Below are 26,713 nucleotides of genomic sequence, written 5' to 3'. Positions count from 1 at the left end.
GCCGTATATAATCAGAATTAGCTTTAAACTCTAGAAATTAACCAAAGGCTTCCAGTAACCCAGAGAGTGCTCAGTCAAGACAGACAGTAGAGTGTTGGTAAGAACAGTAAGCTCTGTAGAGCTTTTAATTTACCCTAGTACCAGATATTGTCTTGAGGCTAGACAGCATATTAAAAAGCAGAGATATCACTGCTGACAAAGGTACATATAGTCAAAGCTATGGTTTTTCCAGTAGCCATGGGTAGATGTGAGAGTTGGACCATAAAGTTGAACCCTGAAGAAATGATGCTTTCGAACTGTGGTGCTAGAGAAGACTCTTTGGACTTCAAGGAGATCAAACCAGTCAATCTGAAAGGAAATCAACCCTGAATATTCATTGGAAGGATTGATGCTGAAGCTGAAGTTCCAGTACTTTGGCCACCTTATGCAAAGAACTGACTCGCTGGAAAAGACCTTGATGCTGGGAAAGATTGAGGGCAGGAGAAGAGAGTGGCAGAGGATGAGATGGTTGGATGGCATCATCGACTCAATGGACATAAGTTTGATAAACTCTGGGATATAGTGATGGACAGGCAAGCCTGGCATGCTGCAGTCCATGGGCTGGCAAGCAACTGAACAACCACAACAGTACCAGATTTTAAGTCGGCTATTTAAAGTATGTTCAAAGAACTAAAGGAAACCATGTCCAAAGAACTAGAGGAAAGAACAGTGTCTCACCAAATAGAGAATACCAGTAAAGAGACAGAACTTACAGAAGGGAACCAAATAGAAATTCTAGAGTTGAAATGTGTAATAACTGAGATAAAAATTTCACTAGAGGGGCTCAGCAGACATAACCACACAGAAAAAAAGTCAACAAACTTGAAGATAGGTCCATAGAAACTAACCTATCCAAGGGATAGAAAGGAAGATGAAGAAAAATTAATAGGCTCAGAGACCTGTGAGATACCATGCAGCACAGACATGAGGAGAGAGGATGAAAAGATGTAGAAACAATGGATGAAAAGGTTGCATATTTGGTGACAAATACTAATTACACTCAAGGAAGCTCAACAAACAACCAGTAGGATAAAGTCAGAGATCCATGTGTCAACACGTCATAATCAAACTCAGAAGACAAAGTCTTGCCTGGTGGCTCAGCAGTAAAGAATTTACCTGCAATGCAGGAGACCCAGGTTCAGTCCCTGGGTGGGGAAGATCCCCTGGAAGAGCGAATGGCAACCCACTCCAGTATTCTTGCCTGGGAAAAAATCCCATGGACAAAGGAGCCTGGAGAGCTACAGTCCAAAGAGTCACAAAGAGTCAGACATGACTGAGCGACAGACCAGACCACATGTCATAACCAGAAGATAAAGGGAAAACTTTGAAAGTCAGATAGAAGTGACTCATCGCAAACAAGGGAATATAATTTGAGATGAATGAGAATGAATATGAAACACCAAAAATACTAAAACAGAGCATACTAAAGCATGTGGAGTCAAAGTAATAACCGGAGGGAAATTAATAGCCATAATTTGCCCATGTTAAAATCAGTGAAAGACAACTACACAATGGGAGAAAATACCTGCTATTCATGTATCTGATAAGGGACTTGTATTTAAAATATGTTAAGAAATTGTAACTCAATAAAAAGGCAACCTAATTTCAAACTGGGCAAAGGATCTGAATAGACATTTGTCCAAGGAAGATACGCAAACAGCCAATACTCACTAAATGTAAAGGAAAACAACAGTGAGATACCACTTCACCCCAAAAGGATGACTAGAAAGAGTCAGATAGTAATAAGTGTTGGCAAGGATGTGGAGAAACTGGAACCTTCATATGCTGCTGGTAGGAATGTAAAACCGTAGGGACCCAGAAGCCTTACCCACCCATGCATCAGGTAATAGGCATAGACTCCCGTCCTGACTGTAGAAAGTGGCCACTGAACTGGCCCCAGTCCCTCTCAGCCACAGCCTGGGAGACCCTGGAGAATGAATGCTGTCTTAGACAATCACCCACAGACGGGAGAGCCTTTGTGGAAGTCTAGGTTTCCAGTGGAGAAGTTCAGCACACTGCTGCAGAAAGGAAATAGAGGTTTGGACACAATGGAGAGGAAAAGAGGAAGACTTACCAATCACCCCTCCCCGAAGGCAGCACAGCTCCGCCCAGGGAGACGTTCTGGGCCCTTGATTTCTCCCACAGGGAAAGTGTGTGAGCGCGCACCTGACTTCCTGGCTGTACCAAAGAGGCACACTTCTCTCACTCCGCCCAGAGGCCAGGGTCATGGCTGCCTGATGCAGGAGTGGGAAAAGGCTGGGAGAGGGGCCGATAGGACTCATGGAGGGCATTAAAGGATGCAGATCCCACTACCTGCTGTGCAGATCCACGGAGCCTGCCGTGAGCTGCTGGGGACTCCTTGCCTGCAGGTCCCCCCACCTGGCTCATAGGCCGCCGACCCCTCAATGCGCCCCCACCCCCACCAGCACCCCGAGCTCCGTGCACCTCACCCACTCACACCGCTACCCTGTGGCCAGCTCTCTGTGCACACTCCTGATGGTGGTGAGTGTGACCTTTGGCAGATGGCTTTTGAGTGCATGTAGAAAGCCAGCCTGAGTCTGCAGGCCAGGGAGAGACCATAAACTTGAGCTTTAACTCAGAACTTGGGCAAACAAAGCGAAGGCTGTCAGCTCCTGGCCTGGTGTATCTCAGGATCAAGGGAAGGCAAACAAGCTTAAGAATTCTGCCACAAGGGGGAGCAACAAGTATGGTGGCGGTGTATCCATAGAGATCTGGGAAAGCCGCAGATTCTAGCAGCACTGACCGAAGGGATTTCTCTCCCAGAGTCAGCTGGTAAAAAATCTGGAGGGGTGACTGCTACTGCAAGTGTGAAGAAAACCACTCGAGACTTCAAGGAACATGAAAACCAAGGAAACACGACACGACCAAAGGATCACAACTGTCTTCTAGGAACTGACTTCCTTCAAGGCAGCTCAAACCTCCTTCAAGCGAGGCTCCAACAGTACATGAACTGAGAACTTCTAAATGTACAAGCTGGATTTAGAAAAGGCAGAGGGACCAGAGATCAAATTGCCAACATCCATTGGATCATAGAAAAAGTAAATTCAAAAAGAACATCTACTTCTGCTTCACAACAAACTGTGAAAAATTCTTAGAGATAGGAATACCAGAACACCCGTCCTGCCTCCTGAGAAACCTGTAACAATACAAGAAGCAATAGTTAGAACTGGACATGAAACAGCAGACTGGTTCCAAACTGCGAGGAGTACATCAAGGTTGTATATTGTCACACTGCTTATTTAACTTATATGCAGAGTACATCATGTGAAATGCCAGACCAGATGAAGCACAAGCTGGAATCAAGATTGCTGGGAGAAATATCAATAACCTCAGATATGCAGATGATAACACTCTACTGGTGGCAAGTGAAGAGGCTGGGAAAGATTGAAGGTGGGAGGAGAAGGGGCCCACAGAGGATGAGATGGTTGGATGGCATCACCGACTCAATGGACATGAATTTGGGTGAACTCTGGGAGTTGGTGATGGACAGGGAGGCCTGGCGTGCTGCAGTCCATGAGATCGCTAGAGTCAGGCACAACTGAGCGACTGGACTGAACTGAACTGAACTGAAGAGGAACTAAAGAGCCTCTTGCTGAGAGTGAAAGAGGAATGTGAAAGAGTTGGCTTAAAACTCAGCATTCAAAAAACTAGGATCATGGCATCCAGTCCCATCACTTCATGGCAAATAGATGGGGGAAGAGTGGAAACAGTGACAGATTTTATTCCCTTAGGCTCCAAAACCACTGTGGATAGTGATTGCAGCCACAAAATTAAAAGGTACTTGCTCCTTGGAACAATAACTATGACAAACCTAGACACTGTATTAAAAAGCTGAGACATCACTTTGCCACAAAGGTCTGTATAGTCAAAGCTATGATTTTTCCAGTAGTCATGGATGGATGGGAGACTTGGACCATAAAGAAGACTGAGCCCCGAAGAACTGATGCTTTCAAACTGTGGTGTTGGTGAAGACTCTTGAGAGTCCCTTGGACACCAAGAAGATCAAACCAGTCAGTCCTAAAGGAATTCAACTCTGAATATTCATTGGAAGGAATGATGCTGAAGCTGAAGCTCCAATACTTTGGTCACCTGATACAAAAAGCTGATGCAAAAATCCTTTCAGTGGAAAAGATCCTGATTCTGGGGAAGACTGAGAGCAGGAGGAGAAGGGGATGACAAAGGGTGAGATGGCATCACTGATTCAATGGGCATGAGTTTGAGCAAACTCTGGAAGATAATGAAGGACAAGGAAGCCTGGCATGATGCAGGCAATGGGGTGGCAAAGAGCTAGACATGATTGAGTGACTGAACAACAACAATAACAACTCAAAGACATGGAGATCTGCAGTTTACCTGATGGAGAATTCACAATAGCTGTTGTAAGGAAGTTCAATGAGTGACAAGGAAACAGAAAAGCAATTCAGCAAGATCAAGAGAACAACACATGAATAAAATGAGAAGTTTAATAGAGATAGAAATCGTTTCTAAAACGAATCAATAGAAATTTTGGACATGAAGAATACAATGAATGAAATGAAAAATTCAATAGAGAGTGTCAGTGGACCAGCAGAATGATCTCTCTTCAAGTAACTGGTGTGGTTTCTGATTCCTGGCTGGACCTTCACAGGTACCCTGGGAGCCTGGAACTGGCCATTCAAAGACCCAGGTGAGAGACAGGAAGACAGGGACAGGGGTGATTGTAGTGAAGATGAAGAAAGAGGGACTGGCCAGACCCCCATGACTGAGTGGCAGTGGGCAGGAGACACTGGTGCTAAGTAAAGACAGACATGTTAGGGAGTGGTTGAAAATTACCTATTTCATAACACTGCCTCTAGCAACAGTTTAACATTTCTAGACTCCCCTGATAAAAACAATAAAACTGGATTCCTGTTTAAAGAAACTCAACCCATTTTCAGAAACTATTTCCTCATAGTCCCTGGAGAGGCTGTATATGGAAGGGGTCCTGCAAAGACTGACCTCCCAGCTGAAAGAGATCCTATACTGCCCAGGTTGGAACAGAGGTTATTAGTACTGAATCAGGATGTGCAATATAATAAACTAGGATGATTTCCCTCACTAAAATGGACCGTCTAGTTTATAGAATGAGAAAAAAATTGCATATGGTGATTTAGTTATATATTCTAGTTTCTAGATCTAAATCTTGGCTCCACTTACAGCAATCTTAAACAAGTTACTTAATTTCTCTGTGCTTCCACTTCCTCTTCTATGAAGCACGGCTGTTAATAGTTCCTACCTCATAGGGTTGTGCTAGAGGATAAAATGAGATCATTCACGTAAAGCACTTTAGAAGGGCACCTGAATAAGTCATTATCTAGGCCTGACGTTTCCACATTGTGGTTTTGCCACTAAGCCCAGAAGAGCTCTGTGGGAAGCCTTGGGAAGTGACAGGCTCTCGCTCGTAATGGGTTTCCCAGTTCTCCTGTCTCCCCCCATCCCCTTTTTCAAAAGAGCAATTTTAGGCTTACTGAAAATCGGGAAGAGAGTCTCCATACACCCTCTCCTCCCTCAGGTCTCCTCCAGTATCTTCACTGTTGGCATATTGCATTAGTGCAGTGCATTTGTTGTAACTGATGATGACACTGATGTATACAACTAGCTAAAGGCCTTAAGGGAATTCCCTGGTGGTTCAGTCATCAGGTGCTTTCACTGATGTGACCAGAGTTCAATACCTGACTGGGGAACTAAGATCCCAAAAGCTGCATGGTGTGGACAAATTTTTAAAAATAAGTAAAAATAAAGTCCATAATTTACATTAGAATTCACCTTTTGTGTTGTACATTCTGTAGGTCTTGACCTGTAGCCACCTTTACAGTCCTGCATGAAAGTTTCACTGCCCTAAACTCCTCTGTGCTCCATTTACTCATCCCTCCCTACCCCATCTCAGCCCCCAAACCACCCATTTTTTTGTCTCCATAATTTTGGCAGTCTTCATAATTTTTCCTTTTCCAGAATGTAGAGAATTGAAGTGACTGCAACTACGTGGATATTGAATTTTTTTTAATGGATTGGATATCCATTAAAATGGATTTGCTCAGCCATTTACATTAATGAGCATTTAAATGCAATAGATATCATTTCAGGTGACAACATGAATGAATAAAAGTCAATACTGTTGGATTTTTTGTTTGTTTGAAAAAAAAAAAGAGAGAATTGGAATTATACAGTATGTAGCCTTTTAGCTCCTCTCACTTGGCAATTTGCTTCAAGGTATGCTTTCATGACTTGATAACTCATTTTCTTTTATAGCTGAAAAGATTCCATTGTATGGATGTACCACTGTTTATCCACTCGAATACTGAACAACAGCCATCTGGTTGCCTCTGTATCTTGGCAATTATGAATAAAGCTACTCTAAACATTTATGTTGAGTTTTGTGAGGATATAGTTTTTCAACTCATTTGGATAGATACCAAGGAGCTCAATTGCTGGATTATGTGGTAAAAGTATGATTAGTTATTTTTTGTTTGTTTTTAGGGTTTTTTTTTTTTTCCGCCAAGTCATGTGGCATGCAAGATCTTAGTTCCCCGACCAGGGATTGAGCCCAACCCCCCTGCGTAGCAGCATGGAGTCTTAACCACTGGACTGCCAGGGAAGTCCCAAGTATGTTTAGTTTTATAAGAAACTACCAAACTGTATTCCAAGTGGCTATGTGAGAAGGCAATGGCACCCCACTCCAGTACTCTTGCCTGGAGAATCCCAGGGACAGAGGAGCCTGGTGGGCTGCCGTCTATGGTGGGGTCGCACAGAGTTGGACACAACTGAAGCGACTTAGCAGCAGCATGGCATTTTATATTTCTACCAGCAAATGAATGGATGCTTCACATCCTTGCCAGCATTTAGTATAGACAGTGTTTTGAATTTTAGCCATTCTAATAGATGTGTAGTTGTAACTCATTGTTTTAATTTGCAGTTCCCTAATGGGAAACCTATATGCAAGTCAGGAAGCAACAGTTAGAACTGGACATGGAACAACAGCCTGTTCCAAATAGGAAAAGGAGTACGTCAAGGCTGTATATTGTCATCCTGCTTATTTATCTTATATGCAGAGTACATCATGAGAAACACTGGGCTGGAACAGGCACAAGCTGGAATCAAGATTGCCAGGAAAAACATCAATAACCTCAGATATGCAGATGACACCACCCTTATGACAGAAAGTGAAGAGGAGCTAAAGAGCCTCTTGATGAAAGTGAAAGAGGAGAGTGAAAAGGTTGGCTTAAAGCTCAACATTCGGAAAACTATGATCATGGCACCTGGTCCCATCACTTCATGGGAAGTAGATAGGGAAACAGTGGAAGCAGTGTCAGACTTTATTTTTTTAGGCTCCAAAATCACTGCAGATGGCGACTGCAGCCATGAAATTAAAAGACACTTACTCCTTGGAAGGCAAGTTATGACCAACCTAGATAGCATATTCAAAAGCAGAGACATTACTTTGCCAACAAAGGTCCGTCTAGTCAAGGCTATGGTTTTTCCAGTGGTCATGTATGGATGTGAGAGTTGGACTGTGAAGAAAGCTGAGCACCAAAGAATTGATGCTTTTGAACTGTGGTGTTGGAGAAGACTCTTGAGAGTCCCTTGGACTGCAAGGAGATCCAACCAGTCCATCCTAAAGGAGATCAGTCCTGGGTGTTCATTGGAAGGACTAATGCTAAAGTTGAAACTCCAATACTTTGGCCACCCCATGTGAAGAGTTGACTCATTGGAAAAGACTGATGCTGGGAGGGATTGGGGGCAGGAGGAAAAGGGGACGACAGAGGATGAGATGGCTGGATGGCATCACCGACTCAATGGACATGAATTTGGGTAGACTCCGGGAGTTGGTGATGGACAGGGAGGCCTGGTATGCTGCGAGTCATGGGGTTGCAAAGAGTTGGACACGACTGAGCGACTGAACTGAACTGAATGACATATGATGCTGAGCATCTTTTTATATGCTTATTTGCCATCCGTATATCTTCTTTGGTGAAATAGCTGTTCAGATCTTGTACCCATTTTCTTTTGGGCTGTGCTGGGTCTTCGTTGCTGTGCATGGGTTTTTTCTAGTTGTGTCAAGTGGGGGCTGCTCTCTTGTTGCGGAGCACAGGCTCTAGAGTGGTAGGGCTTCAGCAGTTGTGGTGCATGGCACTTGGAAGATTCCGCAAGATTCTGTGGCAGGTGGAATCTTCCCAGACTAGGGATCTAACCTGTGTCTTCTCCATTGGCAGGTGGATTCTTAACCACTGGACCACCAGGAAAGTTCCTTCTGCCCATTTTTAATTGGGTCATTTTTTTTATTGTTCAGTTGTAGGAATTCTTTATATATTTTGGATATTAGTCCTTTACCAGATGTCTTTTGCAAATATTTTCTCCAAGTCTGTGGCTTTTTTCATTTTCTTAACAGTGTCCATTACAGAGCAGAATTTTTTAATTTTAATAAAGTCCAACTTAACAATTTTTTCTTTCATGGATAGTGATTTTTGGTGTTGTTTCTAAAAACTCATCACAAAGCCAAGGTCATTAGTTGTTCTCTTATGTTATCTTCAGGAGTTTTATAATTTAGCATTTACATTAGGTCTTTGATGCACAGTGAGTTAATTTTTGTAAACTATCTGTGTCTAGATTTTTTGTACATGTGCATATCCAGTTTTTCCAGTGCCATTTGTTGAAAAGACTATCCTTTGCCCACTGAATTGTCTTTCTTTTTCAAAGATAAGTTGATTACATTTGTGTGGTCTGTTTCTAGGCTCTCTATTGTGTTTCACTGATGTTTGTCTGTTCTTTCACCAACACCATACTGTCTTGATTATTGTAGCTTTATATAAAGTCTTGGAGTTGGATAGAGACAGTTTTCCAACTTTGTTGCCGTTCTTTGATATTGGGTTGGCTATTACTGGTCTTTTGCTTCTTCATATAAAATCTAGGATCAGTTGGTTGATATCTACAAGATAGCTTGCTAGAATTTTGATTAGGATTATGTTGAATCAATAGACCAACTTAGGAAGAACTGGCATCTTGACAACATTGATTTTTCCTATCCATGTACATGGACTAGCTTCCTTACTAAGACTGGACCATAAAGGCCTTCCTGGTTGGGGCATCAAAACAACACAGGGGAGGCTTCCCTGGGGGTTCAGTGGCTAAGAGTCCGAGCTCCCAAAGCAAGGGGCTGGGGTTCAATCTCTGGTCAGGGAACTAGACCCCTTAGTGTGCTGCAACTAGAAGATCTTGGACGCAGCAACTAAGACTCAGTGCATCGAAATAAATAAATATTTTTAAGAAACAAAACAACGAAGGCATCCCCTTCCTCAGGAAGCCTACAGAGCCAGCTCAAGCTGGCAGAACTCCTCCTCCAAACCCTGTGCAGACCCTCTATCAACTGCACTTTCGTCTGGAATTAGAAGTGTCTCTCTTACTGGTCACCAGGTTAAAGCCAGGAGACTATGCCAGAATTAGGTCTAATGGAGAAACCCAAGCTTGAGCAGAAATATTTCTAAAATAGTTCCTATACTGAGGTATGCTAAGGTGAGGACCAGGGAAAATAAGACCAGCAGAGCAAGCCAACAGGGGCAGGTCTAGACAATCTCCCCAGGGGGACCACACAGAGGGTGCAGTACCTACCTGCTTCCCTCTTACATTTTAGGGGGGGTGGAGTCCAGGATAAGGTGGACACTTGGGAAATGTAATGAAATTATCTATCTCTGGAGCAGTCTGTGCAGTCCTCCAGATCAGGCCGTGTCAGATTCCTTAGAGCACAGGACTGGCAGAAAGCAGCCTCAGTGCATACTTAACCTGAACTGATCCTTAGGAAGCCCACGGCAATACAGTAGGCGGCAGTACGACAAACAAGTGGTCACCCCACAAGCTCTCACGTCAATTTACTCTGGCCCTCCTGTCCAAGGAGAGTCAGAGAATAGGCTTCCCTGACTTGGACAAGTGCTCCATCAAGAGGATTCAGAGACCTCAGCACTAAGACCCAACTCTCTGGGAAGCAGACAAGTGCGGTGCCCACCCTGAAGCTGAGAGCCTGGGTACATCCAAGCTGCCCTCCTGGGAGGACCCAGGGGACCAGCACCAGGAGATGCGTGTCAGAGATGCCCTCAGAAACGGAGAGAGCCAGGGCCACAGCCAAGGTATGCAACAGCAAGCAGGCTTTAATCGAGGGCGTCTAAGCAGGGTGACCCTAGCTCTTTGGTTCCAGCGATTTCTCTTTTCTGCTCAGGTCAGAGGCAGGGAGAAGGCCTGTTTTCTAAAGAGAGTCAGTCTCCATCCCCAAGCTGTTTTATGTGCCACTTCACATCTCTCTCTCTCTAGTTGGCTTGCAGTCTGTTTTCAAGCATCTTCCTTCCTTGAGAACAGGAGTCGTCTTCTCACCTTCATCTATGTTTTGAGGCACTAGGTATAAGGGAAGGCACCTGGAATTAAGCTGCCTTTATAGCTGTTCCCTCTGCCTAGGGCACTCTTCCCCAGATATCTGCATGGCCACCTCCCTCATCTCCTTCACCCTTCAGATCATTACTGAAATGTCACCTTCTCAAAAAGATACTATCTGCTCCCTCTGCCAACCCCCAGGGTTCCCAATCTCCCTTACTTTGATCTATATTTTTCACAGTTCTCAATAAGTTCTCTGTCTTTGCTTTTTCTGCAGTTTGAATATGATATGCCTAGTTATATTATCACATTATATAATATATAATATATATAGTATATATACATATAGACAGTGTTTTAGTATTACTAGAATGTTAGCTCCATAAGAGAAGGAATTTTCGTTCATTTTGTTGAACACAAAGCACACAGAGGGCTTCCCTGTTGGCTCAGTGGTAAAGAATCTGCCTGCAACATAGGAGACTTGGGTTAGATCCCTGGGTTGGGAAGATCCCCTGAAGAAGGAAATGGCCACCCACTCCAGTATTCTTGTCTGGGAAATCCCATGGACAGAGGAGCCTGGCGGGCTATAGTCCATGGGGTCGCAAGAGTCAGACACGACATAGTGACTAAACCACCACCACCAAAGCTCACAGAAATGGCACACAAAAAGCATTCAACAAACGAGCGTGTGAAAAACAAACAAACAAACAAACGAGCGTGTGAATGAAAAGGGAAATCCAAGTTCAGATCCTGCCCTGTCAGCTATTAGCCGGCTGTATGCCTTTGGCAATTTGCTTCTCCCTCAACCGCAGTTTCTTCATTTATGAGATTGGAGTCCAAGCACCCACCTCACTGGATTATGCATGTGAAGTGCCTGTCGGGATGCTAGGCATGGAGAGATAGGTAATAACCATTTTGGCCAACTGATATAATCACTGCCTCTCAAACTCTTCACCTTCCATCTGTTATAAGTACCCGTTACTCAGGGCCATCACAGAGGCAATTAATGCATCAGAGCCTTCAACTCTGAGGCTGTGATGAGGGCAGGAGGGCATGAGGCCATGAATAGCCAAAGATCACGGGATTCTCTTTTTCCTGGGCTACTTGAGCTGACTCGGGCAGCTGACCCCAGACTCTCAGCTCTCAGTTACATGGCAGCCACAGATCTAGAACCAGGCTTCTGGTCCCGTGAGAAATCTGAGCCCTCCTTTGACCTTTTAAACCACCTCTGACACACTCGATTTTCTAAGCCCTCTGATCAAGTCTGCAGCAGAGAAAGGGACTCAGCTCACCAGGACCTCACAGGTGTGTGGAGAAGATCAGACCACTGCGTGCACACGAACACCTCCTACCACTGGGCACCTGTGGGATGAAAAGGAGATGCTCAAAGAGCAGTTCCCAAGTCAGAGGTTAAGGTCCCATATCCTTCCTCCACTGCTCAACAGTTGGGATTCTTTGGTTTCCTAGGGTCTCCAAACTTCATTGTGCTTAGCAGTAACATGAAGACAGTAACACCTCACTGGATTGTTACGGTGAGATACAGTTCTGAAGTGCTTTAGCATGTGCCTGGCACCTCATTACATCATCTTCAAACACCAGATGAGTTCTATAGGACCACCTCACCAGTGGTGATTTAGGCCAGAGGGAGCATACAAACTATGGCTGTGAGATAGGAAGGAGGGAAATGCATCATGCCTTCAGGACTGTTTAGCTCAGTTGACCAGAGAGGGAACAGCTTTCTCCAAAATCTGAAAAAATAATTTTTTTGTCAATTTATTTACTAATTTCTAATTGGAGAAGGCAATGGCACCCCACTCTAGTACTCTTGCTTGGAAAATCCCATGGACGGAGGAGCCTGGTAGGCTGCTGGCCATGGGGTCGCTAAGAGTCAGACACGACTGAGTGACTTCACTTTCACTTTTCACACGCATTGGAGAAGGAAATGGCAACCCACTCCAGTGTTCTTGCCTGGAGAATCCCAGGGACGGGGAAGCCTGGTGGGCTGCTGTCCATGGGGTCGCACAGAGTCGGACACGACTGAAGTGACTTAGCATAGCATAGCAATTGGGGTATAGTTAATTTACAATATTATATGTCTCAGGGTACAACATAGTGATTCACAATTTTTAAAGATTATACTCCATTTGGGAATTCCCTGGTTGTCCCGTAGTTAGAACTTGGCACTTTCAAGGCCGGGGCCCTAGTTCAATCCCTTCTCGGGGAATTAAGATCCCACAAGACATGCGGCACAGCCAAGAAAAAAAGAAGACTACACTCCATTTAAAGTTATGATAAAATATTGGCTAAATTCTCTGTGCTGCACAGTATACCCTTGTAACTTATTTTATACATAGTATGAACCCTACCCTTATCTTGCCCCCTCCCCTTCCCTCTCCCCAGTGATAACCACTAGCCTGTTCACTATATCTGTGAGTCTGTTTCTTTTTTCGTTATATTCACTACTTTGTTTTATATTTTTGTTTTATCTTTTAGATTCCACATATGAATGATATCATACAGTATTTGTCTTTGTCCGACCTAATTCACTTAGTATAATATCCTCTAGGTCCATTCATGTTGTTGCAAATGGCAACATTTCATTCTTTATTACGTTGGGTAGTAGTCCATCGTGCGTGCGTGTGTGTGTGTGTGTATCACATCCTTTTTATTCATTCATCTGTTGATTGACACTTAGGTTGCTTCCATATCTTGGCTATTGTAAATAATGCTACTATGAACACGGGCATATATATATATCTTTATGAAATAGTGTTTTCGTTTTCTTCAGATAATGAAATTCCAGGAGTGAAATTGCTGGATCATACGGTAGTTCGACTTTTAGTATTTTGAGGACACTCCATACAGTTTTATACAGTGGCTACACCAATTTATATCCCCACGAATAGTTTATGAAGGTTCCCTTTTCTTCACATCCTCACCAACACTTGTTACAAAGTCTGAAATTTTAATTTCTTTTTAAAAAATATGTATTGATTTGGCTGCACCAGGTCTTAGTTGAGGCATGCAAGATCTTTGATCTTCATTGTGTCATGTAGGATTGTTAGTTGGGACATGAGAACTCATTTGCGGCACGTGGGATCTAGTTCTCCAACCAGGGATGGAAACTGGGCCATCTGCGTTGGGTGCCTGGAGTCTTAGTCACTGCATTGGACCACCAGGGAAGTCCCTGAAATTTTAATTTCTAATCCTCTGTCTGCCAAGCAAAACTGCTTCTGCAAATTATAATCTTCAGTTGATGACCAGAACTCAGGGAGGTATGAATGTGTTGTATGTGTATATTGTAAACCAAGAAACACAATTTATTCATGTCTTTATTCGCTCTAGGAAGGTTTATTCACCCACTCTGTGCTGCGCCTTCTGCTAGGGGCCCCTGCAATGAGATACAGGCTCTGCGTTCAAGGGGCTCACAGGTTATGGAGGAGATGAGCACACAAACGATCCCAGTAAGATTGGCATGGTATTTCACGAGAAACACTCCAGGGTTACACTACAAGTTCAGCAGAAATGCAATTATCCTGGAGGGCGTGTGTGTGTGTATGCACATGCAAACGCACGCACGCATGCGCTCAGTTGTGCCCGACTCTTTGTGACCCTATGGACTCTAGTCATCCAGGCTCCTCTGTTCATGGGATTTCCCAGGCAGAACATTGGTGTGGGCTACCATTTCCTACTCCAGGGGATATTCCCAACCCAGGGATTGAACTTGTGTCTCTTGTATCTCCTGCACTGCAGGTGGATTCTTTACCGTGGAGCCACCAAGGAAGCCCAATTATGCTAGAAGGGGAGTCCAGAAAAAGCTCATCTGGGCTCTTTTGAAAGATGAGTAGAACATGCAGAGAGGAAGGAAGAGGCAAAGTCATGCTCTGCTGGATCACTGGGCTGGAGAGGTCACTGGAAGGGCCAGATCGTGCAGGGCCTTCAATACGAAGGAGCATAATGTGCCAGTCTGGGCATACTGGCAGTTCGATTGACATTCCCTTGTGCTACTGACATTCCAGTTTCCTAGACTCGTACATGACTCAATGCTGGTAACTTAAAGAGGAAGAGCAGCAGCCAGCTGCTCTCTATATATTTTTTATTTTGTAAAAGTTATTACTTTCCCCATATAAATTTTTAATTTCAGATCAGATCAGTTGCTCAGTCATGTCCGACTCTTTGCGACCCCATGAATCGCAGCACGCCAGGCCTCCCTGTCCATCACCAACTCCCGGAGTTCACTCACTCATGTCCATCGAGTCAGTGATGCCATCCAGCCATCTCATCCTCTGTCATCCCCTTCTCCTCCTGCCCCCAATCCCTCCCAGCATCAGAGTCTTTTCCAGTGAGTCAACTCTTCCCATGAGGTGGCCAGAATACTGGAGTTTCAGCTTTAGCATCATTCCTTCCAAAGAAATCCCAGGGCTGATCTCCTTCAGAATGGACTGGTTGGATCTCCTTGCAGTCCACGGGACTCTCAAGAGTCTTCTCCAACACCACAGTTCAAAAGCATCAATTCTTCGGTGCTCAGCCTTCTTCACAGTCCAACTCTCACATCCATACGTGACCACTGGAAAAACCATAGCCTTGACTAGACGAATCTTTGTTGGCAAAGTAATGTCTCTGCTTTTGAATATGCTATCTAGGTTGGTCATAACTTTCCTTCCAAGGAGTAAGCGTTTTTAAATTTCATGGCTGCAGTCACCATCTGTAGTGACTTTTGGAGCCCAGAAAAACAAAGTCTGACACTGTTTCCACTGTTTCCCCATCATGAAGTGGTGGGACCAGATGCCATGATCTTCGTTTTCTGAATATTGAGCTTTAAGCCAACTTTTTCACTCTGCACTTTCACTTTCATCAAGAGGCTTTTGAGTTCCTCTTCACTTTCTGCCATAAGGGTGGTGTCATCTGCATATCTGAGGTTATTTGTATTTCTCCCGGCAATCTTGATTCCAGCTTGTGCTTCTTCCAGCCCAGCATTTCTCATGATGTACTCTGAATATAAGTTAAATAAACAGGGTGACAATATACAGCCTTGACGAACTCCTTTTCCTATTTGGAACCAGTCTGTTGTTCCATGTCCAGTTCTAACTGTTACTTCCTGATCTGCATACAGATTTCTCAAGAGGCAGATCAGGTGTTCTGGTATTCCCATCTCTTGAAGAATTTTCCACAGTTTATTGTGATCCACACAGTCAAAGGCTTGGCATAGTCAATAAAACAGAAATAGATGTTTTTCTGGAACTCTCTTGCTTTTTCTATGATCCATCAGATGTTGGCAATTTGATCTCTGGTTCCTCTGCTTTTTCTAAAACCAGCTTGAACATCAGGAAGTTCACGGTTCACATATTGCTGAAGCCTGGCTTGGAGAATTTTGAGCATTACTTTACTAGCGTGTGAGATGAGTGCAATTGTGCGGTAGTTGGAGCATTCTTTGGCATTGCCTTTCTTTGGGATTGGAATGAAAACTGACCTTTTCCAGTCCTGTGGCCACTGCTGAGTTTTCCAAATTTGCTGGCATATTGAGTGCAGCACTTTCACAGCATCATCTTTCAGGATTTGGAATAGCTCAACTAGAATTCCATCACCTCCACTAGCTTGGTTCATAGTGATGCTTTCTAAGGCCCACTTGACTTCACATTCCAGGATGTCTGGCTCTAGGTCAGTGATCACACCATTGTGATTATGTGGGTCGTGAAGATCTTTTTTGCACAGTTCTTCTGTGTATTCTTGCCATCTCTTCTTAATATCTTCTGCTTCTGTTAGGTCCATACCATTTCTGTCCTTTATCAAGCTCATCTTTGCATGAAATGTTCCTTTGGTATCTCTGATTTTCTTGAAGAGATCCCTAGTCTTTCCCATTCTGTTGTTTTCCTCTATTTCTTTGCATTGATCGCTGAGGAAGGCTTTCTTATCTCTCCTTGCTATTCTTTGGAACTCTGCATTCAGATGCTTATATCTTTCCTTTTCTCCTTTGCTTTTCACTTCTCTTCTTTTCACAGCTATTTGTAAGGCTTCCCCAGACAGCCATTTTGCTTTTTTGCATTTCTTTTCTATGGGAATGGTCTTGATCCCTGTCTCCTGTACAATGTCACAAACCTCATTCCATAGTTCATCAGGCACTCTATCTATCAGATCTAGGCCCTTAAATCTATTTCTCACTTCCACTGTATAATCATAAGGGATTTGATTTAGGTCATACCTGAATGGTCTAGTGGTTTTCCCTACTTTCTTCAATTTAAGTCTGAATTTGGCAATAAGGAGTTCATGGTCTGAGCCACAGTCAGCTCCTGGTCTTGTTTTTGCTGACTGTATAGAGCTTCTCCATCTTTGGCTGCAAAGAATATAATCAATCTGATTTCGGTGTTGACCATCTGGTGATGTCCATGTATTGAGTCTTCTCTTGTGTTGTTGGAAGAGGGTGTTTGTTATGACCAGTGCATTTTCTTGGCAAAACTCTATTAGTCTTTGCCCTGCTTCATTCCGTATTCCAAGGCCAAATTTGCCTGTTACTCCAGGTGTTTCTTGACTTCCTACTTTTGCATTCCAGTCCCCTATAATGAAAAGGACATCTTTTTTGGGTGTTAGTTCTAAAAGGTCTTGTAGGTCTTTAATTTGGTATGTTGTATTTTCATTTTTATTCAGTTCAAGAAATTATTTATTTATTTTTTTGGCCAAGTGGCATGCAGGAGCTTATGTCCCTGACCAGGGATCAAACCCATGCCCCCTGCAGTGAAACCACTGGTCCATGCCATAGCATGGACATACTATAGTTTATTTAATATTTACTATTAACAGACATATAGGATATTTTTAATTTGGTGCCATTAGAAACACTGAATTTAATGAAATCTTCCCACATACAACTTTGTGCACATGTGCAAGTATTTCTTCAGTTCAGTTGTTCAGTCGTGTCCGACTCTTTGTGACCCCATGGACTGCAGCACACCGGGCTTCCCTGTCCATCACCAACTCCCGGAGCTTACTCAAACTCATGTCCATCAAGTCAGTGATGCCATCCAATCATCTCATCCTCTGTCGTCCCCTTCTCCTCCCACCATCAATCTTTCCCAGCATCAGGGTTTTTTCCAAGGAGTCAGCTCTTCGCATTAGGTGGCCAAAGTATTGGAGTTTCAGCTTCAGCATCAGTGCTTCCAATGAGTATTCAGGGTTGATTTCCTTTAGGATTGAATAGTTTGATCTCCTTTTGGTCCAAGGGACTCTCAAGAGTCTTCACCAACACCACAGTCCAAAAGCATCAATTCTTTGGCACTCAGCTTTCTTTCTAGTTCAACTCTCACATCCATACATGACTACTGGAAAAACCAGAGCTTTGGCTAGATGGACCTTTGTTGGCAAAGTGATGTCTCTGCTTTTTAATATGCTGTCTAGGTTGGTCCTAACTTTTCTTCCAAGGAGTAAGCGTCTTTTAATTTCATGGCTGCAGTCACCATCTGCAGTGATTTTGGAGACCAAGAAAAATAAAGTCTGTCACTGTTTCCATTGTTTCCCCATCTATTTGCCATGAAGTGATGGGACCGGGTGCCATGATCTTAGTTTTCTGAATGTTGAGCTTTAAGCCAACTTTTTCATTCTCCTCTTTCACTTTCATCAAGAGGCTCTTTAGTTCTTCTTCACTTTCTTCCATAAGGGTGTTGTCATCTGCATGTCTGAGGTTATTGATATTTCTCCCAGCAGTCTTGATTTCAGCTTGTGCTTCATCCAGCATGGCATTTCTTGTGATGTACTCTGCATATAAATTAAATAAGCAAGGTGACAATATATAGCCTTGATATACTCCTTTCCTGATTTGGAACCAATCTGTTGATCTATGTCCTATTCTAACTGTTGCTTCTTGACCTGCATACAGATTTCTCAGGAGGCAGGTCAGATGGTCTGGTATTCCCACCTCTTTCAGAATTCCCTTGGTATCTCTAATTTTATTGAAGAGATCTCTAGTCTTTCCCATTCCATTGTTTTCCTCTATTTCTTTGCATTGATCACTGAGGAAGGCTTTCTTATGTCTCCTTGCTATTCTTTGGAACTCTGCATTCAAATGCGTATATCTTTCCCTTTCTTAGGGATGGATATTGAGTGAAGCTGCTAAATCAAGATAGAAATATTTTAACTTTTAAAAGGTACTTGGGGAAGCTTCCCTGGTGCTCCAGTGGCTGAGACTCCACACTCTCAACGCAGAGGCCCCAGGTTCAAGCCCTGGTCAGGGAATTATATTCCACATGCCAAAACTAAGACTCAGTACAGCCAAATAAATAAATATCTTAAAAAGAAATGGAATGGCCCAGTGAGACCAGTTACTATAGTTCTCATTGCAGTACAACTTTGAACAGGGTTGAGAAATTCCAACTCATGCTGAAAGAACTCTATGGCCACATACCTGAATATTATTGGTCCATAGGCCGTGCTTTTAGATCTGTAAGAGCTGAGTTCCTTTACTAGAAAAATACAGAGTCCAGAAACCCAGACCATCCCTTGCCAGCTGGGGCTACCTTTGTGCAGTGATTTCCATGGCAGCCTACACCAGTTTCTCACTTAGATGGATGCCACTCACAAGCAGTTTGTAACAAGGAGCATGGAAAAAGGCCCAAGGTGGAAGTCACCTCATCGACTGTCTCAATCTTTTTAATGCTTCTGAATCTTTAGAGATAAAAATTGTTTTTCATTTCAGGTTTCATTTATCTAACACAAGTCAAGTTCAACATCTTTTCATGCTCCTTGGCATGTGGAATCTTCCCAAACCAGGGACTGAACCCATGTCCCCTGCATTCGAAGGTGGACTCCTATCCACTGTGCCACCAAGGAAGTCCTCAAATGTTTCTTGAGGCTATTGCCTCAGTTAATTGAGAATTCACTTCTTTTGTCCATATTTTCTTTTGATTTGTAAAGTTCTTCTTATATTTTGACTACAATTTTTTTGTTTAATATATATGTTGGCAGTTAGTTCCTCCTAGTCTAGTCAGAGAAGGCAATGGCACCCCACTCCAGTACTCTTGCCTGGAAAATCCCATGGATGGAGGAGCCTGGTGGGCTGCAGCCCATGGGGTCGCTAAGAGTCGAACACGATTGAGTGACTTCACTTTCACTTTTCACTTTCACGCATTGGAGAAGGAAATGGCAACCCACTCCAGTGTTCTTGCCTGGAGAATCCCAGGGACGGGGGAGCCTGGTGGGCTGCTGTCTATGGGGTCGCACAGAGTCGAACACGACTGAAGCGACTTAGCAGCAGCAGCAGCAGCAACAGTCTATTGCCTATCTTCTAACTTTGGTCATACAGAAGTTTAAAATTTTGATATAGTCAAATTTATCACTGTTTTCCTCTATTGCTTCATTGTTTTTGATCTTCTTAAAGAAGGCCTCCCCTACCTTTAGATATCATTTTCAATGGCTGTACAACATTTCATTGTATAATTTGTGAAATTTTCTCTTACTACTGAAAATTTAAGTTGTTATATCCTTTCACTAATATAATAATGCTATGAAAAATAAGTGTTCAACTTGATTTTTAAAAAAATTTTGGCCATGCCACATGGCATGTGGGATCTTAGTTTCCCAACCAGGGATCAAACCCATGCCCTTTGCGTTGGAAGCATGAAGTCTTAACTACTGGATTTCTAGGAAAATCCCTCAACTTGATATTTTTAACATATATCTTAGTTCCTAGCAAACTTAGCATAATAGATGTTTCTTGAATTGGAGAGGGGAAAATACAAAACAGTTTTTCCAAACTGACTCAAGGCATGTTTAAAAAAATGTAATTTAAAAAAATGCAGCCAATGTCAACCAAATTGTTGGAGAATTAGCTGTATGAACGTACTTCTCCTTTAGCCCATCTAATCAAGAATTGGTGGTGGTGGTGGTGGTGGATTAGTCACTAAGTTGTGTCTGACTCTTTGCAACCCCATGGACTGTAGCCTGCCGGGCTCCTCTGTCCATGGGATTTCCCAGACAAGAATACTGGAGTGGGTTGCCATTTCCTTCTCCCAGGGGATCTTCCTGACCCAGGGATCAAACCTGCATCTCTTGCATTGCAGGCAGATTCTTTACCAACTGAGCCACCAGGGAAGCCCTATCAAGAACTGACTTGGCCTCTAAAATCTAGGCATGGAAGTAAAGCATCATCTTCCCTCTAAGGTTGCCCTTCCAAGGGGTATAACAACTACCTGGGATGGGGCTTCAGCCACCTACCTGGGTCTTCCTTCTTACTGTGACTTCAGTTTTAGAGTGCCCTTTGCTTGGTGAGTCTTCAAGGTTTAACTCTGAGAAGGTGGTAAATGGACCTAAGAAGATGAGGTAGTGGGAAGAGAAGTCTCCTGCTGAGCTGTCATAGATCTGTGAGAGGCAGCTGTATTTCCAGCAGATGGAGCTTCATATGCAGGGGGTAGGGCTTCATTTCCAGCTGGTGGGGCTCCATATCCTGCAGGTGGGGCTCCATATCCCCCAGGTGGGGCACCATATCCCCCAGGTGGGACTCCATATCCCCCAGGTGGGGCTCCATATCCCCCAGGTGGGACTCCATATCCCCCAGGTGGGACTCCATATCCCCCAGGTGGGACTCCATATCCCACAGGCGGGGCTCCATATCCCATAGGTGGGGCTCCATATCCCCCTGGTTGGGCTCCATATCCTTCTGGTGGAGTTCCATATTCCCCTGGTTGGACTGTATATCCTGGTGGTGGGGGTCCATAGATCACAATTGGATATGCTGAGAAGGAAAAAAAAAATCAGTTACTCATTTTTTAGAGCAGACAAGGAATGAGTAAGGAGATGGAAGATAAAAAAAGTACTGAAGCAGACTGACACAGGAAGAGAATTCAGACAGAACAATGCAAAAGCCTTATCCTTCAGCCATCACCAGTTGGATGCTTTAACATTTCCTGTTGTGGAGGAATTCAAATTAACATGAAAATAACCTATAGTTAAATCTCTACATACTAACAGTTGTACACAGATACATACTTAACTCAGTAAAGTTTGTTTTGATCATAAAAAGAATGCTCAATGAGGAATATGTATTTGGGAAATAGAGAAGAGATAAATTTTTAAAAGTCATCTATAATTCCATCATCAAAGACAAAAACTTATTATTTTGGTATATTTATAGGTAGGATCTCTGTTAATATTTTTTATACAGTCATGATTATGACAATCATACAATTTTTAAACATCTGGCTCTTTTTACTTGATATTGTGAGAATGTTCTTTATATTATTTTTTCTTTTTTTCCTGGCTGCTCTGCATGGTTTGTGGGATCTTAGTTTCCCAACCAGGGATTGAACCTGGCCCTCAGCAATGAAAATGCCAAGTCCTAACCACTGGACTGCCAAGAAAGTTCTTTATATCATTAATGTATTTCACAGATTAAAATCTGGACAATATTTTATCATATGGATAAATGCTATTTATGATAAGTGCTACCTGATTGTCAGAGAGTTATGTTGCTTCCGACTTTCCAATTAATTTTATAATAAACATGGGTTTTATTTATTTCCTTGGCTACATTCCCAAAATGATTTAACTATGTCAACATGAATGGATAACTGTCAAGTTATTTTTCTATAATCCATATTTAATATTTATGCTATCTAGAAAAAAATTAAAAGAATCATCATTAAGATGCTCAAAGAACAAAAGGAAAAATGTATATAAAGTCAAGAAAAGTGATATACGAACAAAATAGAAACAGCAGTAGAGAGATAGAAAACATAACAGGAAACCAAAACAAAGTTCTGGAGCTGAAAAGCGCAATAACTGAAATGAAAAATTCACTAGAGGGATTCAAATTCATATTTGAATAGGCAAAAGAAAGAACCAGTAAACCTGAATACAGAACAATAAAAGCTGTAGATAGAGAGGAATAGAAAGAAAAAGATTGAAGGAAAGTGAACAGAGCCCAAGGGACCAGTGGGACACTACCAAGGAGACCAACATATACATTGTAGAAGTTTCAGAAAAAGAAGAAAGAGAGAAAGATGTAGAGAAAGTATGTGAAGAAATAATGACTGAAAACTTCTCAAACCTGATGAAACACATGAATATAAACATCCAAGAAGCTCAATAAACTCAACACCAACACATTATAGTCAAACTTACAAAATAGAGACTCTTGACAGCAGCAAGTTCAGTTCAGTTCAGTTGCTCGTTTGTGTCCAACTCTCTGCAACCCCATGAACCGCAGCATGCCAAGCCTCCCCGTCCATCACCAACTCCAGGAGTTCACCCAAACTCGTGTCCATTGAGTTGGTGATGCCATCCAACCATCTCATCCTCTGTCGTCCCCTTCTCCTCCTGCCCTCAATCTTTCCCAGCATCAGGGTCTTTTCCAATGACTCAGTTCTTCCCATCAGGTGGCCAAAGTATTGGAGTTTCAGCTTCAGCATCAGTCCTTCCAATGAACACCCAGGACTGATCTCCTTTAGGGTGGACTGGTTGGATCTCCTTGTAGTCCAAGGGACAGCAGCAAGAGAAAAGTGAATAATCACATACAAGAGATCCTCAATAAGAAGATTAGCAGAGCCTCAGAAGAAACTAACTCTACCAACAACTTGATCTTGGACTTTTATCCTCTAGAAATTGTGAGAAAATAAATTTGCATTGTTGTAAAAAAAAAAAAAGAAGATTAGCAGATTTCTCTTCAGGAATGTTGGAGGCCAGAAATAAACTATCCAACAAGAATCCTTTATCTGGCCAAACTCCTTTCAGATAGAGAAAGTAAGATGTTTCCAGATAAACAAAACCTGAGGGAGTTAATTACAACTAGACTTGTCCTGCAAGAAATGCTTAAGGGAGTCAAATGAAAGGACACTAGATAATAATGTGAAGCCATATGAAAAAATAAATATCTCAATAAAGGTAAATCATTGAGCAATTATAAAAGTCAATATTATTATAACAAAGGTTTGTAATTTCATTTTTGTTTTCTACATAAGAGACTAATGCATTTAAAGGAAATAATAAATTGTGTGTTTGGGAACATAGTGTATAGAGATAAAATTTTGTGATATCAACTAAAAGGAGTGAGATGGAGGGCTTGTAAAGGTACAAAATATGTGTATGTTATTGAAGTTAAGATTGTAAAATTCAAATCAGTGTTATAACTTTAGGATTAAAGTTAAATGTAACCCCCATAGTAGTCAAACGCCAAAAAAAAAGCTATAAAATATAAACAAAAGGAAATGAGAAAGGAATTCAAACTTTTCACTATCAAAAAATCAGCTAAACACAAAAGAAGACAGTGATGCAGAAAATGAGGGACAAAAAAGCTATAAGGCATATAAAAACCAAATAGTAAAACAGTAGAAGTAAGGCTCCCATCATCAGTAATTACTTTAAATGCAAATGGATTAAATTCCCCAATCAAAAGACAGAGCTTGGCAGAATGAATGAAAATTCATGATTCAACTACATGCTATGTGTTTAAGAGACTTGTTCTAGATACAAAGACATAAATAAAAGTAAAGGATGAAAAAAGATATTCCATGTAAATAGTAACCAAAAGAGAGCAAAAGTAACTATGCTAATATCAGACAAAATAGATTTTACAACAAAATAGACTTTACATCATTAAGAGATAAAGAAGAAAATTACATATTAATAAAATGTCCAGTACAGCAAAAGAATATAACAATTATAAACATTTGCACAGCTGATAACAGACCATCACATATATGAAGCAAAAACGGAAGAAGCAATTTTACAGTAATAGTTGAAGACTTCAATATCCCTCACTCACACTGATGGATAGAACAACCAGAGAGAAGATAAATAAGAAAGTAGAGGATCTGAAAAAGACCACTGGATCTAGCAAACATAGGACACTCTACCCAACAACAGAATACACATTACTCTCAAATGCTCAGTTGATCAGCCGTGTCCAACTCTTTGTGACCCCATGGACTATAGCCCACCAGGCTCCTCTGCCCGTAGAATTTTCCCTTCTCCAGGGGATCTTCCCGACCCAAGGATCGAACCTACATCTCTTATGTCTCCTGCATTGGCAGGCGATTCTTTACCACTAGTGCCACCTGGGACCACTCTCAAGGACACACGTGATATTTTTCAGAATAGACCATATATTAGGTAACAAATTAAGTCTGGATAGATTTTAAAAGATAGATGTCATACAAAGTAGCTTCTCTCATCACAAAGGGATTAATTTATAAATCAACAACAGAAGTAAAACTGGAAAATTCACAAATTTCTGGAAATTAAACACCACACTTGGGCTTCCCTGGTGGTCTAGCAGTTAAGAATCCACCTGCCAATGCAGATGACATGGGTTCAATCTCTGGTCCTGGAAGGTCCCACATGCTGCAGAGCAACTAGGCCTGTGCACCACAACTACTGAAGCCCAGACTCTCTAGGGTCCGTGCTCTGCAACAAGAGAAGCCACTGCAATGAGAAGCCTGCAAGGAAGCACAATGCAAAAAAAAGTAGCCCCTGCTTGCTGCCCAAGAGCAGCAACAAACACATAGTGTGGCCAAAAATGAATGAATAAATAATATTTTAAAATGGGCAAAGGACTTGAATAGATACACCTCCAAAGAAGATACACAAATGGTCAACAAGCGCATGAAAAGATACTCAATACCATTGGTCATTAAGAAAATGCAAATTAAAATTATAATGAGATATCACCTCACCTCACTAGGATGACTTTAATATAAACAACTAGCAAAAAGAAAGGAAAATAACAAGCATTGACAATGATATGGAGAAACAGGAACTTGTACATTGCTGGTGAGAGTAAAAAAACAGTGCAGTTGCTGTGGAAAAAGAGTTTGGTGGTTTCTCAAAAAAGTTAAACATTGACTTATCATATCACCCAATACTTCCAAACCTAAGTATGTACTCAAGAGAAATGAAAACTTATGTCTACAGAGAAACCTATATACAAATGATTATAACAGCTATTATTCATAATAATCATAAGGTAGAAACAAGCCAAATGTGCATCAATGCACGAATGAATGAACAAACTATAATATATACAGTGGAGCATTAGTCAGACACAAAAAGTGAAATATTGATACATACTACATCTTGGACGAGCCTTGAAAACATCATGTTAAGTGAGATAAGCCGAACACAAAGCCACATGTTGCTTGGCTTCTTTTATGTGATATATACGGAACAGGCAAATCCAAAAAGACAAAAAGCAGATTAGAGGAAACCAAGAGGCAAAGGAGAGGGGACAACGAGGGATGACCACTTCGTGGGTATGGGTATTCTTATGGAGTAATGGAAAAGTTTTCCATTTTGTTTGTTTGTTTGCTTTTTGACTGTGCAGCACAGCATGCAGGATCTTAGTTCCTCAACCACGGATCAAACCTGCACCCCCTAAGTGAAAGGGCAGATCAACCACTGGACTGCCAGCGAAGTCTTGGAAGAGTTTTGAAACTGGAGAGAGCTGATGGCTGCACAGCACTGTGATACACTAAATACCATTGAATTGCACGTTTTAAAATGATTAATTGTATGTTATACAAATTTCAATTTAAAAACATTTTTATAAAACCTTAGCAATACTTCAAAATTTTGAATGTCAGTTGATTAACACTTAAAGATTAAGGTAACTGTAAAGGCCAGAAATAACTACCCATCAGCTGTATACAAACTAAATGCTGATGGACATGCATGTCATGCTTTAAGGAAAACCCAAGAAATGGCCTGTATCTGGCGGTCTGTTGACAGCCTGTTAGGAGACCTTTCACGGTCCACCCACAGACTGTGAAGCACATTTGAGAGTACTGATCTACATCTCTGGGGAGCATGGCTCAGCATCTGTGGACAGACACAACTGCTACAGGAGAGGGTACAGGTCACAAAGCCCAGGATTGGAGTCTTCAGTGAGGATGAAGGGCGTGGCACAAGCATGTCGGCTGTGCTTGTATGAGAGAAGAAGGGGGAGGTATGCAAGAGCACACATTTCTGCTCAGGTTGTAAGCAGAAGTGACTTCCTACTGATGACAGTTGCCCAATATCCTCCATATTTGTACATCAAAGTAAGCCTGAAATTGATGCTTTTGAACTGTGGTGTTGGAGAAGACTCTTGAGAGTCCCTAGGACTGCAAGGAAACCAGTCAATACTAAAGAAAATCAATCTTGAATATTCATTGGAAGGACTGCTGCTGAAGCTGAAACTCTAATACTTTGGCCACCTGATGTGAAGAGCCAACTCATTAGAAAATACTCTGATGCTGGGAAAATTGAAGGCAGAAGGAGAAGAGGACAACAGAGGACGAGATGGTTGCATTGCATCACTGACTTG

General features: G+C 42.2%; 1 protein-coding gene across 1 annotated transcript in view; it reads right to left on the bottom strand.

Moving 5' to 3' along the window:
* Positions 1-10,194: 10,194 nt before the first annotated feature.
* WBP2NL (WBP2 N-terminal like) overlaps positions 10,195-26,713 on the bottom strand; it is a 29,690-nt gene continuing 13,171 nt past the window's right edge. The window contains exons 6-8 of the mRNA NM_001082441.2: positions 20,632-21,148; positions 11,724-11,793; positions 10,195-10,455 (exon numbers count right to left, since the gene is read on the bottom strand). Of these exons, the coding sequence (NP_001075910.1) occupies positions 20,724-21,148 (425 nt within the window). The 3' untranslated portion in view covers positions 10,195-10,455; positions 11,724-11,793; positions 20,632-20,723. The remainder of the gene's footprint in view (positions 10,456-11,723; positions 11,794-20,631; positions 21,149-26,713) is intronic.

Source organism: Bos taurus, chromosome 5 (assembly GCF_002263795.3).
Source record: "Bos taurus isolate L1 Dominette 01449 registration number 42190680 breed Hereford chromosome 5, ARS-UCD2.0, whole genome shotgun sequence".
Lineage (NCBI taxonomy): Eukaryota > Metazoa > Chordata > Mammalia > Artiodactyla > Bovidae > Bos > Bos taurus.
The sequence above is the reverse complement of the archived record's forward strand: the minus strand, read 5'-3'. Positions and strand labels throughout refer to the sequence as shown.